Consider the following 19,203-nt stretch of genomic DNA (forward strand, 5'->3'; position numbering starts at 1 on the left):
GATGACCTTTTTTTTCCTTGTCAAAAATTTTAGGTAAGCAACTCCTAAAATTTAGGTTGATAACCCTTTTTTGTGGGCGCTTGTCAAATTTTTTACCTGTGTCCATGAAAATTCAGGTGGACACCCCCTAAATTTTTTGGCTTCCGCCGCCAATGGATGGGATGATCTTTGTTGGGGGAGCTCGTAAACACACAAACACGATGGTGGATGATGAAGTTTCCATGTCAGGGGCACGGGGGGGGGGGGGGGGGTGGAGGAGGGGAGGTCACTGCCTTTCGGGCTGCCTTTATTCCCAGCTATGTTCCGTGCATGTAAACATGCACATCGACATATCATGACAAGAGTTGCGCTCGGATACATACAATGGAGCTATATTCAGTGCATTCGCCTCTTTTATCGTCCATATCAGTTTATCTCGATCGAACCAGTCGACGGACGTTTGCTATATCGTGACCAGGTAAAGAGAATAATCAAGAACCACAAGGACGTATTGTAGTTTATGCAAAGGTAAAGCAAAGAACAGAAAGGTAATTTTGGGGGGAGGGGCACAATATAGCTTCTGGAAAATCACACTCCATCCCTCCATGATCCACATAACCAAAAAAAAAAAAAAATCCCTACTCAACACTGTACGCAGCTCTGGGATTCTTCATGTATTTGTAGACCTGGCCGTTATTTAGCGTTATTTTCTGTTGCCGTTTTATTTGCTACTAATTTATGTCGCCAAAATATAAATTCATCAAAATCCCATGGTCTATCCATAGAGCTATTGGTCTATCATTCGAGGCATACATGTGGCTTGACCCAGGCTATAGCATATACAAAATGTACAGACCAAAGGCGGAATGGACACTCACGAGTTCGACACCTGACAGTACATTAGATTCCCCAATGAAATGCAAGCGATACACACACAACTAAACCCTTTCACCATAGAGCTATTACAGACTTCAAGGCACATGCGCTTATCACACAGAGCGGACACCGAGAGAACACAGACCCCCCCCCCCAACAAACTTCGAACACAACAGATCACGGAGAACTGAATTCCGCCGTGGTAAGCTCCGCCTACTTTCTTACATACATCACAAGGTGGCGCTATATAATATCGATTTAAATTGGACACAGAATCATGAATCAACCGTCGAGAAGTGCATTTTTCTCTTCAAACATTGCCTCAGATTTTCAGTTTTTAAAAACACTTCCCGAATATGTTATGATCCCAAACTTTCACATGGGTATTTTTGAGTTGTTAGTCGAATGTTCATAACATTTTCAAAGAGCAATATGATAATTTTTTAAATTGCTCACAAAGTTAAATATTCCCTTTAATTGTCGAGGATCTAGATCTGGTACAGTTACATTAACTGAACTTAGTGAATTTGAAATCTACGTTGAAAAATGTTCACACCGAAGATCCCCAACACAGATAAGCGCACATGGGACAATGTATAATTATTGCTTAGAGCGTCGGGCCCGACGCTCTACCCGAATCCTGTGCTTATTTGCTGATTTCTCAGCAATTACACAATTTCTTCAAGAATCCTTAGGCACATGCGTTTTATTTATACAAACAGACACTTTGGTGGTCATTTCATTGGATTCTGTACGAACTCATTTTGATATTGTTACCAAAACTAGCATTTACCTTTAAAGTGACCTACGACACCCATCAATAAATCTACATTAATGTCAGACTAAAGATTTTAATCATTCTGTCTGTTTTCTTGTAGATCAACATCAAGATCAGGACACTTACCAATCTATGACAGGCGGTAAGACCAAATGATACTTTTATCAATTCCACTAAAGTTTATTTATTTATTAATTACATTATACTGTTTTTGAGAAAGTACATGTATCATAGTGATAATGACAATGTTCCTCTTTTATGTATTGCTGAAGACATCGGTAAGACTTCTTTGCAGAAATCCCTGGTTTTAAGATTCCAGTGATCTAGTGATCAAGATAATGTTCCACTTTTCGTAGTGCCGAAGACATCAAAACGACTTCTTTACAGATTAACCCTGGCAATGAGATGCTGGCTGGCCTGTACATGATGTTCATTCTTCCATTCTTCGCGGAAGCAGATCTCCATTGAGGGTCGGTGCCTTGGTGATTTTACAGGAGATGGGGGGGGGGTGTAAAAGGCCGAAAGATGGGGTATAGGGGAATGATGCAAAAAATACTTGAAGCCATCTCTTTTCCACCCCCTTTTCCTTCTAGTTTCTTCCTGTTTTCCTCTTGTTTTGTCTTCCATCTTGTTGTTGCCTCTCACATCCCGCCCCCCCCCCTCCCCACCAGCACTGCTCCTGATCTTCAGATGCTCAAAACTGATATGAGGGGAACATTAATTTTTTGTCAACTAGTACTAATCTTCAGCAGTGCATATCCATGTGCAAAGGACCATGCTCTTATGTGGTTTTGGTCTCAGACTTTGTGGAATCAGCCATTAATGATGCTCAGTAGAACTAGAAATGAGGGAGGGAGGGAGAGATTGGAGATTTGGGGAGAAAGGGAAAGACAATGCAGATCCAGAGACAGACATACAGTGTAGAGTGAGAAATAAATGACAGACAGACAGAGAAAGAGAGAGAGAGAGAGTGACAGAGAGAGAGGTAGAGAAGGAGTTTACATTAGATGTAGGCTACCTGGTGCATTATGAAGTCACTTCTGTATTGGCATCACTGTGTCACTACAGAGGGCTATCAAACTTTCATTAGACATTGTAGCTTTTCTTGCTTGTCTATTTCGCCAAATTAAGTATATAGGAGAGTAAAGTGTACAGACCACTACTTTCCAATCTTGGTCCCTAGTCTGCTGGCACAGACCTTAATTGGTTTTTTGCAAAAACGCACAGTGCATAATGCAGAGTCTGAAGTAGAGACTACCAGTAGATTCAATACTGTACATGTATGTACTATGGCTGCCTCACAGAGAGTTTGGCACCTAGTCTTCACACCAGACATGGTACATTGGGTTAAAGTGTCCACTATGAGTCTGTGCTCGCAGACTACTTGGTCCCTGCCATTTTTACTTTGTTTCCAGTCTACGTCAAATACGCTTTGTTCTGCAATGAACAAAGTCTATAGCCACCATGATGTGCCTTGGTCAAACTTTTCCAAGGCATAAATTTTGTAATAGATTTTTTTCAAGCGTTTGGTGCCATGTTCTTGGATCTGCTGACTGGGGCTCATTCAGGGAACATGACACTTATGAATTATCTGGAATTGAATATTTCAGCTCCACAGGAAGATCTTTATTTGGATATGGATCTGCCCCCAGATTCAGGTGAGAAAAAAAATGTACTGATTCCAAACAAAAAGTAATTTTCACTAATATTACATTTTTTGTTTATTAATATGAATATTACTTGTGTGACCACTAATCCTATAGTACTGTTAAAAAAATGTTTTATGCATGTGCTCTTGTGACTTTCATCAGCTTTTAACGTCTGACAACTTTCCTTGAATTTGATTGGCTGAGAAGCCCGGCAGGTGTCTAAGGATGTGTTCAGTGTCAGTTTAGAAATTAAATCAGCAACATGGATCAAGATTGAAAACGTGATTTCAAAACATGGCAGGGAATAATTTTCCTCTACAAATTTGAATAGCATTTTTGGTCATAAGAGAAAAAGCTCTTAACTAAGTAATGTACAGTCCTATGTAAAAATATGCGATACAAAAAACTTTATGTATAGCAGTCTTTCAAAAATGTGGAGCAAATCGTGATGCAATACCAGGCAAATTATTCCCTGCAGGGTATAATGAGAAACAAAGGGTTTGTTCAATGTTCTCTATTCCTGGTCGTAAAAATAAACGTCTTTCAAATCATGATTTGGCGGAAAATTTAAACGTCGAAAAAGATGCATTTGAAAACGCGATCAGCTCAAATTTTATGACGTTGAGCATGGTGAATGCGACAGTGAACACAGTTAAGTTTTGAAACGTCTTTAAATTTACTCTTGCAGTGGAAGCCTACACAAACATGTGCCTGAACTGATCTTTTCTGTGATGGGTCAAACTGCGCACTAAAGCTGTGCTAACGACAGCGGGAAATTCAAAAGGCGATCGGCATATAAACAGCCTTTTATTTTCGACACTGAACAGTGCAACACTGATCGTGTTTGTGCTCGGTGATTTGTAATTGAATTTTCAATCATGATCCATGTTGCCGTTTAAATTTGGAAGCCGACATTGTTGCTGTGGTAACTGTCGGATAAAACAGGCTTTTATCCTTTCATTAAAACCTCCAGGGAAGTATTTCAGGAAACCTATATTCAGTGATATTCACTGATTGAAAGCTACTGCAAATCCGTGCATGTCATTAAATGAAAATCGCTATTACTTTTCATGAAAAATGCTTTCTGGGTATTCAACTTTAGAAATCTAGACACACACAAACCTTCTTCACGTTGCTTCCATCTGATTATTGTTTTCAAAAATAAATTTTCACTTGTATCTTTTATTGTTATCTTTTTTGGTGTATGGCTATTACTCTGGTGGAAAGCTAATCCTATGTTATTTTGTAATCTGTTTATTCATTTGCTCTTGTGACAAAGTATCCACATATTCAACTTCACCTATGATATATTGTATTTCAGGGCCCCGTCTTACAAAGAGTTACAATTGATCCAATCATCGTAACTCTATGGAAATCCATCAGTGTCATAATTTTTTTACAAGAAATTTGAAAAATGTCCTTTGTAAATAAATGGGTAAACTCCAAATTGTCAAGAAAACAATGAATTTATGAATATACACTATATCTAGAAAATATTTTGAACAAACATGCATTAATAAGATGGTGACATTGCTGGCTTTCCATAGTTACGATTGATCGGATCAATTGCTACTCATTGTAAGACAGGGCCCTGACTTGTTTTACATTGTAGTTGTTTTGGTTCTGCCATTTATATTCATGAAAAAAAAATCATTTTAAAGTAATTTTACAGTCTCTAGTGTTTGCATGCTTTTATTCTAATTATAAAATTGGTACTTTATGGAATACATTCAAGTTTATACTGGTGTTGACACTCTATTCAGAAATATGACCACAGTTGTCCCACATTGAATGTAATACCCTTTTTACACAGGCTAAAATTTCCTTAACCCCGTACTATAGGTGGGGCTAAATGGCAATTTAGCCCCACCTATAGTACGGGGTTAAGCTTAGCCCACTTTCTTTTTACACAGCATTTTTGCAAAGTGGGCTAACCCCACCTATAGTACGGATTATTTGGCCCTGCAAAAAAGCAGGGTTATCCCACCAATTGCGGTGCTAAGAGCAATAGTACGGGGTTAAGATCGCATGTGTAAAACGAAAGTGGGCTAAGCTTAACCCCGTACTATAGGTGGGGCTAAATGGCAATTTGGCCCCACCTATAGTACGGGGTTAAGGAAATTGTAGCGTGTGTAAAAAGTGTACGAGTGAAGTACTTGTACTACGAATGATCGACAAAAACCACTAGTCCGGGGTTAGCGAGTTTCGTGTGTGAAAAGCAAGCATTCCTTATCCGGGGTTAGCAATAACAATTTGGCATGTGTGAAAAGGAAAAAAAATAGTCCGGGGTTAAGGATAGTACGGGGTTTGCAATAGTCCGGGGTTAAGAAAATCCTGTATAAAAGGGCATTAGAGGGATCCTTTTAAATTGCATGTTCATGCACATGATATGTATGCAGTTTTGAGAAAAAGTTGTTACCTGAGCTTACATTTATGTTCAGAGTGGAAAAAGAAGTGACGGGTTTCAGCTTGCATACAAAATGGAAAAGTGCAGGGTTTTTTTCCTGGTCCTAGTTTGCAACTTTAATGTTAATTTGTTATTTGGGTGGGGTGGCAAAAAGTATATTATGGAATGTATAAATAGTGGATGTTTTCTTCAAGCACACTTTGAGTAAAATGACTGAAAACGTACATCGCTAAATACAAGTCAAATTTGGGATGCAGAATGATTATTGGTCACACCTTTTTGATGCAGTAGCATACGCAAGATTTTCTAAAGGAGGGGGTTCGAGTTGAATGAAAACAAGCACAAATAAAAGTTTTTCATCCAAAAAATTTGAAAAATTAGGTATTTCTGTAAAAAAAATATTTGACAAGTATGCGCCTGTTTTGGTGTGCATTGACAATATTGGGGGATTTATAAAAAGTCTGGTTATTAGGAACGTCTGATTTTGATAAATCATTTATCATAACCAGTGTAATTCAAGTTGGTTAATGGTTTATCAAACCTCATTTGTTTATTCTGAATATTCATAAAATTATTAGTTCCAGATGGGTTAGTTTGGCCTGATTTACAACTGATTCCCGAAATCATCCAACGAAAAGTGTATTTCATATTTTAGGGTATGTTGATTGAAATTTTTTCAGCACAAGGAGAAGAGCTTTATTTGGATATGGACCTACCTCCCCAGCAAGGTGAGATCTTGTTCATTCCGAGCCAAAAAAGCTTTTTTATTCTCACAAGTATAATAATCATAATAATAATTGCTTTTTACATGTATAAAAGTGTGATACATTCATACTGCAAAAACATTTGGCATTCATGCGAATGTTGGCAAGTTATTGTTGTCGATTATTGGTAGAGACTAGCATATTATATGAGGGCCGTCTGCACCATCCCGAGTTTTCAAATTAACGCGCTTTTTCTGATCCGGCAAATTATCCCGATCTGAACAATCTCGAGATTATTTGCAATGGAGACGCAATTATCGCGCTAGTTCGTAGGATTAATCTCAAGATTGCAATCCCAAGTCAACTTGGGATTATTTGCAAAATAGTGCGCTAATTCGTGGGTGCAGACGCACTCGGAATTATTTATTCACGGCGTCAGACCATAATTGGGATCATAATGCATCGATGCCTCGCTCGAGCAGGAATTGCTCTTCTTGCGATGGTGGAGACGGGGTTTCTTGAATCTCGAGATTAATCATGAAGAGGGCTGATCGGGCTAAAATCTTGAGATTGGGTAAACTCGGGATGGTGCAGCACCACCTATGGTCACATTTTTACTACTCCAGAAGGGTACATGGTCACAAAAAGGTGCCAAATGTAAGATGTATCGCACATGCCGTCAACTTTGATATAATGGGTTATATGGTATGCAAAAGATGTCCTTGCTAAGAATAAAAAAATCCCACAACATTATACCATAAACTATCATACTTAAAGGAAGCATTAGATTTGGCTTAGAAAAAAAACTTAATCCATGTGTCTGTGTTCAACTAATGAAAAGCTTATTTAAACACAATCTAGGAGTGAGTTGTATGATGATGATGATGATAAGAATCATCTTGTCAAAGATGATGCTGATGATGATACCCCCGCCTTGATAAAATAAATTGATGAAAAGTGACTTTGTCATACATTTTGATCTGGAGACGAATTTAATTTTAATGCATCATCTCTCCATTATAAAATTGTTAAACTGATGATTTAGTGATAACCATCATCATTGTCGTCATTATAACTCATGCAATGATAATGATTACGTGCATACAAATGGAACAAAATAGCTAATATAATGTCACTCCATCTCAGTGTTATACATTCAATCAAATAAACTGTTAATTAATTGAATTAATTAATAATTGGGATTGGCTTCTTTTAGATCCAGAAGGGGATGAACTTTATCTGGATATGGAGTTGCCTCCAGGTGAGAACAGGAAAGGAATAAATTGAGAAGATTTCATTGTGTTGGTGCAAGAACGCCCTTAACATCATGCGACACCCTTAGCAGCACGTATAAGTGCATTGCATAAGGGCGTTTCTGCACCGATGATGAGGTGCATGAAAATGTTTTGCTACATTGTAAAAACGCTGTTTAAAATTTTAAGCACTGTGTTTAAGCCCGTCACTCTAACAACTATTTAAACTTTTTAAACAACTGTTTAAACTTTTTAAACAACTGTTTAAACTTTTTTAGACAAGTTGTTAAAAAGTTTTAACAGTTCCAAAAAAAAGCTTAAACAACTTGTTGTTAGAGTGGGAGGCTTAAAGCCTGTGTATAGCTTTGGTAAAGGGTCAATAATGTGATTGATAATCGAATATCATCTAATATGACAGTCTTACTGAAGCGTAGAGACCGTTAGATATTTTTCCAACTGCACTTCTCTGAGAAAATTTCAAATATTCAAATCTTGGATATATAGCGCCCTCTCTCGGCGATGCTTGTTTTAATTTTAAAAAATGGGCATTCAAGCACTTATTTTATAAATTTAGTGATTAGATATCCAAAAGTTACAGACAAAGAACATATCTTGAAAGTTTCAGCCCATTCCATGATTTGGAATAGGATTTAATTGAAAGACAAAAACACACAGATATTTTAATTTGATCGGGTGACCCGATCAAGTTAAATTTCCATGTAAAATCGCAAAATTTATCCTGTAAAACACATTTTCATTTTATATCCTCCACATCATAACTGTTATAGGGCATATCCATTCATATTAGCTAGCAATGAATTGGAATAGTGATAGGTGCATTTTGGTGGATTTACCAAAACTATACACAAGCTTTAAACAACGGGCAGTTTGGCTAAAACAACCTATTTTTTTTACTGTGTAAGGGTGTTCTTGCACCAGCATGATGATTTATCAACCTCTTGATTCCCAGATACCTATTGCGATGTGTGGGATTGTTGATTCCCATACGCAAACTGAGGTGTCCAATAACAGTTAAAATCAATTACATGAATATGTAGACCAATCAAAGTTTGGTTCTATCTCCTTTTTCCTATTTATTTGTCTAAAAACTTGCTTGCACAAAACTCAAATTTTACTGCCTTTCCATTTTGATAAATTTTGAGCTTAATTTGCCCCCCTCCCCCCATAAAAAGTGAAGTCATATCTGTTTGAATGTCACAATAATTGGTTCATGTGGTTACTATCATTCCAGCAAACAAAGTAATTAAATATCCAAAATACCAATCCCCCAGCCACATAATCGTATCTTCCACATTTTGTTTTTATTCTCTGCTGCAGTGGTGTATAATTACAAAAGGAAAATTAGCAATCTAGACTGGGAGTATGTACACTGTATATCTAAAGTTTTATACTTTCAAAAAAGTATTATGGTGGTTAACATATGAGTTTACCAACTGTTGGCTAGTTACATGTAATTTTAACCAACAATTGAGTGTATAATTAAAAAGGCAAATAAACATTTAACATTCAAATATTAAAAAAATGTTTTTTTTTATATATTTTTCCCTCAGCTCAATTTTCACTGACATATTTCCAAATACGTAATATGGTCCAGTATTAACTTAGGAAGAGAGTATGACTTGCTTGCAGAAACTTTGAGGGGAACAAAACAGTCATATGGGGGGAGGGGTGACCGATTATGCTACCCGGCCCCTGACTCGAATAGAATGTTCACTTGTCACAAATCCTCTCCCATGGTATGAATTTATCATTGAAAAAATAGATCACAATATATAAACATATAATTGACTCAATCCTAAGGGATAAAATTTATCACTTCCAATTGTAACTTCTTGTGAATAGTACCAGTTCCAGCGAAGGAAGAGGAAGAACTTTATTTAGCTATGGATGGTAAGATATATATATAAAAAAACTATTATCAGCATCACAGTTATATAAATTCTGCTGCATATGCAAAACCTTGCTCCAATTTTCACTCACAGATAGCATGCGCAAATTCCGACCAAGGAAGCTACTTAATGTAACATGTATATCGTTTTGATTAATATAAGTTCATTTGATTTGAAGTTTGAGCAAATTTGAGTTGTAATTCCAATTTGATATTGTTAATATATTTTTTATTTTGAGAACTCATGAACAAAGAAAAAATGAAAGTAGAATACAATTTAGTTTTGTGTGAAGTTTTTGATAGATGAAGTAGATGAAAATACAAAAGAGTGTTAACTGATTATTGATATAATTTTATCATTTTCAAGACACTTTTCGAGTGAACCTTTGAAGAAATTTATTTTCTCTTTATTGTAATTACCTGTAAGTTAAATTTTATTGAAGGCGTCCTTGCTAGTTAAGATATGAAAGGATGACTTGTCATTTGCTGAAGTACGGTAAGTCAACTTTCAATAAGTCAAATATTTGCCTGTATGGGCCATTTCTTTGCGAAAGTTAAGTGGGATCTTCTTTAGAAATTCAGAATTTTGATCAGAAATTTGGTAATTCTATATACATGTAGAGTTAATGACAGGCTTTCAGAATATGCAAAAAAAACAAAATTTAACTTTGACCAAAATTAGGTTAGTGCCGGGTCATAAATGACTGATATTTGGAAAGACCCATTTGGTCTATTCACTCTATTGTCAATTTTGGTTATTGCAGTTTGTTCTATCACTATGTTACACTAGGTCCAATACCCAGTTACCAATTTAGCTAAATTATCATTTGGTCTTTTGCGGATCTGGTATCCTCACTCTCCTTATAAGCTTACAAATTGTCAAAAGAACAGGTCCATAAACATTTTGGACTTTCAATATTCTTGCGATTATCATTAAAATTTATTAAAAATGATTATGATTTTATGATATTTTTCTGTCTTTATAATGCTATGTCATCATTAGCTTTTATTTAATGCCTGATTTTGCTTATTACAATACAAGCCAATTTTGCCTTTTAATTCTGTTTTGTTTATTTGATATTTTCTTTATTTGCTTTAGTGGCATCTAAGCTATGAACAAACTGAATTTACAAAAATATAATCCTTACAGATCTATGAATTTTTAAATCAATATACTTATTCCTTATATAATAATTTCTTAATACACAGAGTATGAGCTGTAGCAATTTTCATCTGTGATATACACTGTAAAAATGCTGTTCAAAATTTTAAGGCCGTCACTTTAACAACTATTGTTTAAACTTTTAACCAAGTTGATTGAAAGAGATTAAACAACAATTCTTTAATAGTTTAAACAACATTTCATAAAGTGACAGGCCAGTATGATAATAGACGATAAAACTACTTGTTTAAAAGTTTGCAAAAAAGTTGTTAAAGTGATGGGCTTGAACAACATGCTTGAAATTTGAAACGGCGTTTGTACAGTGTATTGAGCAACCTAGTGGTTGTTTCTTTAAACTTAATATGCAACTTTATAAAAGACTGGTGACCACTTCGTAGCAAGTGAATCAACACCTATGTAAAGCTGGTGTATATCATTTACCAAAAGAAAGGATCACCAGTCACTCTAACATCTATTGATTGACTATTTTAAACAAGTTGTAAAATAGTTTTAATAGATGTTTAAAAGATTAAACTTGCAATAGTTGTTAAGTGTGATGGCTTAAACAGCATTGTTAATAATCAACCAGTGTATTAAATGCATAGGCTTATATATTCTATAGATTCTTAATATTAGCTTTATTGAGAAAATAACAATGACTTGCATGAAAATCACCATATGCATTATGCAAATAATACAGCAACAGTGAGAGTTACCATGTCCAAATGATTTCATTTCAGCAGGTAACTATCAGTTTCCACAAAATATCTTTAGTAATAGGAGTGGGCTTTAAATGGGTGATTTTTGGTTTTACTGTGGGAATAGTTTTTTTGTGTTCCTTTTACCTTATCTCAACATGAAATGACAATATTTTTTGTCTCGGGTCCGAGAAAAAAGTGTGCCGGGCCAAAATCCAAAATGGCCGCCAAAACCCCCCAAAATCACAGTTTTGGCCACAACTTCTTCATTTGGTGGTCTTTTTCTTTGGTTTTGGTGTCTATTCATATGTGTTTGGGGGTAGGCAATTTGTTTTTCCTATAATTAGTACTTTTAAACCATTATTTGTAGAGTTAAAAGGTAATTATACCTAATTTTTCCAATTTTTATAGCCTTTTTTCAGCCAAAAAGCAGGTTTTATCTTCCTGGGGTTCTTGGATATTAGATGGTACGAGGTCAACAATAGGAAGCAGCTTCATAGAGCTATATCGCTTTTATTCCTCTAGAGATACATTACAAGGAATAAAAAAAACTGTTCCCATATTGAAATGACAAAAAAAGTATTTTTGACCCATGTTTAGCCCACTCCTATTTAAGTAAATGATTACCATTTTGTGAAGGCTATGGGACAAAAAAATGGTTTTCAAAATGGTCTTCAGGAGATATATTAAATGAAACCAAGGAAAAAAGATTGCCATGGTGTGACATTAACGTCTTTTGCAAAAAACATGCATGAGCCTTGTGGAACCGCATTAAAAGGTCAACTTTTCAAGTGAATATTTGAGGCAGCTGCAAAAACAGATGATGGACACAACTTTTGATATTGAAACAACTTACTTGGGTCCCATCTAACAAAGAATTGTGATGGTTACACAGGCCTAATTACAACTGGCAGGCAAAAGATATTAATTCGAGCCAACCCATTCTCAATTTTTGTATTTGATATTGCTTATTGACAAAAATGAATGAATATGACTGACAATCTAATACTGATTCTAGGGAGGGTACCTACTGAACTTTCCAAATTGGAAAGATATCACGTTGGAACTATTTTTTTATTGGCGTAAGAATTAGGGCGAATTTACTCTCTCAAGTGATGAATTTGATCCTGTCAGGTGTAGTCTTCATGAATGCCGATTTATGTTTAAAATGAGCCAGTCGAGGTAGCCTTTTCTGGTTAGATATGGAATGTCAGACATGTATTCTATCCACTGGTAGTAAACATTCAACCCTCGAATTTCATCCTTTGTAAGATTTTTAGTGCCACTTAACACACGAGTCTATGGGAAATTATTTAGGCCTTTGTTACCTGATTTGTCTGAATAACCTCAACTACGGAAAGCCAGCAACGCCAAGCCAAAAGGGAAGGAACATCAATATAATAACAATCTGTCATGAGCAAATCATTGAAAATAAACTAACATTAATCAAATATAAGAATGTTTTAAGCAAATTATGCAAATAAAACAAGATTAAAGATGTAAAAACGCAAGTGCAATTCCTCTTTGCAAGGAGTTAGTTCTGACACTTTTCATTTGAAAATAGTGGTGGACGGAAGCAGTGTTTTTCATGATGAGAGTGGTGGTCAGAAATCTTCTGTGCCAATTTGGCCCGGCCACTGCCGTCCACTGTAGCTATAACACTGATGCCTGGCCAGAGGAGATGGTGCCATCTGTGTGGGTTTAGAACCCTGGGCCTTGTTATACAGATCCACAGTATATCTACAGTGTACTTATCAATACTGTTCCAAATGTAGATGAATATTAATCATTTTGCATGTTTCTATTTATGTTTGCATTGTTATGATTTACAAAGCATTTAACAATTTATTCATAATCTATCTGCTTTATATCTCATTGTCTCGTTTATCTCCATTGCAGGTAACTCATGAAGGTTAAGTGTTATGCTTTTCTCTATGCTACATACTAACTTCATTCTTTAGGTGTATGCATGAAAAATACATTTCGCTGAACAAATTTAATCCAAGATTTCTTTGTTGAAGAAAGTGATGTTTTGTTTTGTTAATTTTGTTTTTGCTTTCGAGACATGTTCATATACATGATTAGGCTCTGACAGAAATAATCCATTTGATTTGATGTCTGAATGATAATACACAATCATTCCTGTATGTTAAGCTCTCCGTAATCATAAGAATTGTAACCTGTGACTTGTGTGTTTGCGGGTTAAAAGGGGGATTTGAATTATTTGTTTCGTAATATATGTGTGCAAGTTGCCCCCTATTGTAATGTCACTCATTCGGGTCAACCACGGTGTATATTTCTTTCATTTTTGTCTCACCTGCGAAGCAGAATGAGACTATAGGCGCCGCTTTTCCGACGGCGGCGGCGGCGTCAACATCAAATCTTAACCTGAGGTTAAGTTTTTGAAATGACATCATAACTTAGAAAGTATATGGACCTAGTTCATGAAACTTGGCCATAAGGTTAATCAAGTATTACTGAACATCCTATTAGAGTTTCATGTCACATGACCAAGGTCAAAGGTCATTTAGGGTCAATGAACTTAGACCATGTTGGAGGAATCAACATCAAAATCTTAACCTGAGGTTAAGTTTTTGAAATGTCATCATAACTTAGAAAATATATAGACCTAGTTCATGAAACTTGGACATAAGGTTATTCAAGTATCACTGAACATCCTGCATGAGTTTCACGTCACATGACCAAGGTCAAAGGTCATTTAGGGTCAATGAACTTTGGCCGAATTGGGGATATCTGTTGAATTCCCATCATAACTTTGAAAGTTTATGGATCTGATTCATGAAACTTGGACACAATAGTAATCAAGCATCACTGAATATTTTGTGCAAGTTTCAGGTCTAATGATTAAGGTCAAAGGTCATATAGGGTCAATGAACTTTGGCCGAATCGGGGGTATCTGTTGAATTACCATCATAACTTTGAAAGTTTATTAGTCTAGTTCATTAAACTTGGACATATGAGTAATCAAATATCACTGAACATCCTGTGCGTGTTTCAGGTCACATGACCAAGGTCAAAGGTCAATGAACTTTGGCCGAATTGGGTGTATCTGTTGAATTACCATCATAACTTTGAAAGTTTATGGATCTGATTCATGAAACTTGTACATAAGAGTAATCAAGTATCACTGAACATCCTGTTCGAGTTTCAGGTCACATGATCAAGGTCAAAGGTCATGTAAGGTCAATGAACTTTGGCTATGTTGGGGTTTTTTGTTGAATAACCATCATATCTCTGTAAGTTTATTGGTCTCATTCATAAAAAGTGGACATAAGAGTAACCATGTATCACTGAACATCTTGTGTGAGTTAGAGTAGTATTCAAAGTCAGCACTGCTGCTATATTGAACCGTGTGATGCAGGTGAGACGGCCAGAGGCATTCCACTTGTTCAATTATGAATCCCCCTCAAATGATCATGAAAAATTGGTTGCCCATGTATTATGAAATGCACAAATTGAAAATTCAAAGAATGAAGAAAATGGAAAAGAAAAGGAACAATTGTGAATATGAAGAAGATATCAGACTGAGAGTGGTTATTCTCTTGAAGAAAATGAAAAAGATGACACAATGGTTAAGTGGTAGGATGAAAGATGAAAGGAAAGAAGATGTGAAGAGGGGAAGAAGAGGAAATAGGTAAAGAATAAGGAGAAGGAGGAGAATGAGAAGAACAAAAAGAGGAGTGTTAGAAGAATATAAAGGAGAAGATTGAGGATGAGATGAGGAGAAGATGATAAAGAAGGAATGGGAGGAGGAGAAAGGGGAAGGGAGTGGAAAGGAGAGGAGAAGGATTAAAGGTCAAGTCCACCCCAGGAAAATGTTGATTTGAATAAATGGAGAAAAACCAAACTAGCATGATGCTGAAAATTTCATCAAAATCGGATGTAAAATGAGAAAGTTATGACATTTTAAGGTCCCCCTTTTTTTCACATAACAGTGATATGCACAACTCAGTGACATGCAAATATGACAGTCAATGATGTCCCTTACTATTTCTTTTGTGTATTATACTTTGAATTAAACAATATTTCATTTATTACAGATTTGATAATAAGTACCAACTTGACTTAAACATATATATCAAACAATGTTAATGCCACATTTTTTGGGAGGAATTAATTGTTGTTTCACTAGACACTGGAGAAAATTAGAAAATTTCATAATAAAATACAAAAGTTATAGTGAGTGGATTATGTCATCAGTCTCATTTGCATACCGATTACCGACCAAGATGTGCATATAACTATTTTGTGAAATTAAGCGAAATTTCAAAATGTCATAACTTTATTATTTTACATCCGATTTTGATTAAATTTTCAGTGATATGCTTGTTGGATTATTCTCTTTTTATTCAAATCAACTTTTTGCTGGGGTGGACTTTTCCTTTAAAGAAGATGTAGAAGAATAGGAGAAGAGGAGGGAAAAAATAAGCAAGGAGAAAAGAAATAAGTGTAAGAAAAAGAACCAAGAAAAGTGCATGGAAAAGTTCCCAAAGAGGAGAAAAGGATGAAACAGAAATAAGATGCAGAGAGAAGTAAACAAAGTTGCATGTTTTGCATTTTTCTCTTCAAATTATATTCTCATATTTTCCCCAAAGAATGGTACCTCTACCAACAAGGTGTTGAGTAAGCCAATGGCTTACTTTAGTAATAGACAATGATGTGGAGACATGAATTAAAAAAGTTTGGTAATAATTGATTTATGTATTTTCAAATTTGCATGTTATTTCTTTAAAATAGATCATCTTTTAGCGCCTGATGAAACTGATAATACATATGACCTCTTTCCAGGTGAGCATGATTTAATGAGATATGACTCTCATTATACCTATATTTACTTTTCCATGTTATATATTTGTTTAAGGGCATTTCCACAAAATATGTACATTCAACCCCCCGATATGCGGGACCTTTATGACATTTTCTGTCTCTGATTTCTTGTTCTTTTGACCATCTGCAATGTTCTCAAAGGACGATGACTTGGTCAGTTTATGAAGTGAAGTAAAACTTGAGAAAAATGGGGGTCGGATGTACAAAAAGGTTGATCATTTTGTGGAATTGCCCTTAAGTTAGTGCATCATTATAAAACCTGTAGACAAGATGTATGTTCGGCATGAACATAAGCAACGTTACTGGCTACATTTATTATTTATTGTAATTCTTCCACTGGCAAATTAAGATTTCATAAATGTCTGGGGCCTATGAAGACAGCCAGAAAATAATATCTTAAAAGTTTCCCCCACAAAAATCGGTTACACTACGTAATTCAGAAGGTTCTCTATTCCGAAGGTTCATAATTCCGAAACATGTAAATTGCCTATACCTCGATGTTCGTTAATCCGAAAACGTAAAAGGGTTTGTTAATCAGAACATTTGTGGCGTTATTCCAAAGGTTCGATAATCCGAAAACGAAATAAGGTTCGTTAATCATTTAGTTTTCGGACTAACTAACCTTCTGAATCACGAACCTCACTTCATTTTTGGAATAACGAACCTTAGGAATTACGAACCTTTGGAAATGCGAACCTTCGGAATAACGAACCTTCAGAATAACGAAGCTTCGGAATTACAAATGTATGCGCAAAAATCAGACAAGCAGAAAAAAAACAGGTTACTAGTATATGAACTTAAAAGTCTCTTGAAAACAATCTGACAGGCAATACTTTTATAACAGCAGCCAGTTTCCCATCTAGTCTTGGTTGCAGGCTTCAAGATGATGTGCTGACTGTGTTTGATTAATATATTCATTTGAAGATCACGGTTTAATTCATAATGAAGTTATTAACCTTAAGTAACCTTTGGTCTAACATGACACTTCGGGGCCCCTGTTACACAAAACTTAGTGATTGATAGTAAAGCTGATGTCTGTAAGTGATTGCATTGATTAATATGTATGATTAATCATAAAACTTGGCTCCACTATCAATCACTAGGGTTTATGTTACGGGGCCCATGTCAAGCCAGGGGCTCGTTTCATAAAGCTGTTAGTAACTGACTTTAAGGATGACTGGTGATCCTTTCTTCTGGTAAATGATATTCACCATTAAATGATTATTGATGAGTGTTTAGCATATAAGAAAGGTTCACCAGTTGTACTTGTTGAGTCACTCTTAACATGCGAACATCTTTATGAAACGGCCCCAAGGTGTGCACTCTGTCATCAAACCTTTTCCATTTTTTTTTCATTTACGCTCTGAACTATATATGATACCCCAGTCAATTTGAGTGGGGGGAAAATATGGTAAAAATGGGAGAAGAGTTCAGGTTGAAAAAGAGAGAATTCAAAGTGAGGGAAAACAGAAAAAAATGAAGATGTAGGGAGAGGGAGTAAGATAGAACAAAAGGATGCTGAGAATGAGATAGAATAGCACTTGGGCCCATTTCACAAAGTACAAGTACAAGGTGTAACTTTGGCAACTACACTGCAAAAACGCCGGTGTTAATTTAACACCAGCCAATTATCTATATCAGTCCACACCAGAGAAGAACCAAACCAGTATTGGTTTAACCCTTTGCGCGCTAATGTTGCAATTTTGCACATTAATACAATTAAATTAAACAAATGATTAGTTTTAGATAAGCTAATAAAAGGTAATAGTTCTTGGATAACATCTACATAATAATAGTAATGAATTAAAGAAATTAACATGGAAACAATTGCCATTATCAAACCCCCAAAATTAATTCAGCATGCAAAGAGTTAACACTAATTGATGTTGCTTAAATACCAAATTGGTGTTAGCCTGATGCCAAATCGGTGCTGTTTCAACACCTCTCTGGTGTGTACCAATATACATTAGATACCAGGCTGGTGTTAGATTAACACCGGCGTTTTTGCAGTGCACCATGGTAGCATGGCTTAGCAGCCAATCACAATGAAGGTTTTCGTGGAAGTTGCCATAATACCAAAGTTGCCATAGTTATAACTCTTAACGAAACGGACCCCTATTGAGGGATGAGAAGTGTAAAAGAAGGGCCCATTGTTGTGATTTGTATTCCCATACAAATAATGACATGAAGACAAAATGTTAAGGTTCCATAACACAAGTTGACTAATCCTTTATTTGATAACTTCGGATAGTGCCGCGCCTTACCTCGCATGCAAAGAGGTGTACATACTTGCAGTATATGTAAACAACTCATCTCATTACACCCATGAATAATAAAACCTATCAATAAGGTGTCTTTCTACAGTCATGTTTCATAATGGCAAATTGAATAGTTTCTTTCATACTTAATTGGTTTAAGAAGCAAATGGTATCATTTACTAATTTTTTAGCATTTTTTTTTTGTTAATAGCAAGTCTTGCAAAACAGAGCTTGGTCTAAAAATAGACAATTTGCTGTGAAGTTGACAGCATTGGTCTCAAATTCTATGACATTCAGATGTAATAACCTTTATCTGTTGGTCTAGTTGCATTGGTATATGTACATACTGAATATCCATGATTCATACATTTTTCTCTATGTGCACCAGTCAGAATGAGAAATAAGGTTCAATTCAACACCTCGGAGTTAGGGTGCAATAGCAGCTAGCAGCACCTCAAGGGTGGTGCTAATGACGGCAATTATGCTCATTTGTGCACCTTTAAGGGTGCAGCCATTAGCTATATGCACCATGTAGGGTGCAGAATTGAATGTTTTTTAAACATCAAGTATTATGCACAGTAATAGGTGAAAAGTTGCAGCACCGAAAAGGTGAAAAGTTGCATATTTTACAGTGCATACAAGCATTTCTTGGTGCAAAAAATTATTAAAGGTAAATTTTTGT

At 35.7% G+C, this 19,203-nt stretch overlaps 1 protein-coding gene across 34 annotated transcripts in view; it reads left to right on the forward strand.

Moving 5' to 3' along the window:
- LOC121431651 (phosphoinositide 3-kinase adapter protein 1-like) overlaps nt 1-19,203 on the forward strand; it is a 127,610-nt gene that overhangs the window by 30,948 nt on the left and 77,459 nt on the right. For 24 of the 34 annotated variants that reach the window (XM_041629255.1, XM_041629261.1, XM_041629256.1 and 21 more), the window contains exons 4-9: nt 1,734-1,775; nt 3,244-3,291; nt 6,370-6,417; nt 7,610-7,654; nt 9,510-9,557; nt 16,174-16,224. In XM_041629255.1, the coding sequence (XP_041485189.1) occupies nt 1,734-1,775; nt 3,244-3,291; nt 6,370-6,417; nt 7,610-7,654; nt 9,510-9,557; nt 16,174-16,224 (282 nt within the window). The remainder of the gene's footprint in view (nt 1-1,733; nt 1,776-3,243; nt 3,292-6,369; nt 6,418-7,609; nt 7,655-9,509; nt 9,558-16,173; nt 16,225-19,203) is intronic. The other 10 variants (XM_041629282.1, XM_041629284.1, XM_041629277.1 and 7 more) reach the window with 3 other exon arrangements.

This window comes from Lytechinus variegatus, chromosome 18, assembly GCF_018143015.1.
Source record: "Lytechinus variegatus isolate NC3 chromosome 18, Lvar_3.0, whole genome shotgun sequence".
Lineage (NCBI taxonomy): Eukaryota > Metazoa > Echinodermata > Echinoidea > Temnopleuroida > Toxopneustidae > Lytechinus > Lytechinus variegatus.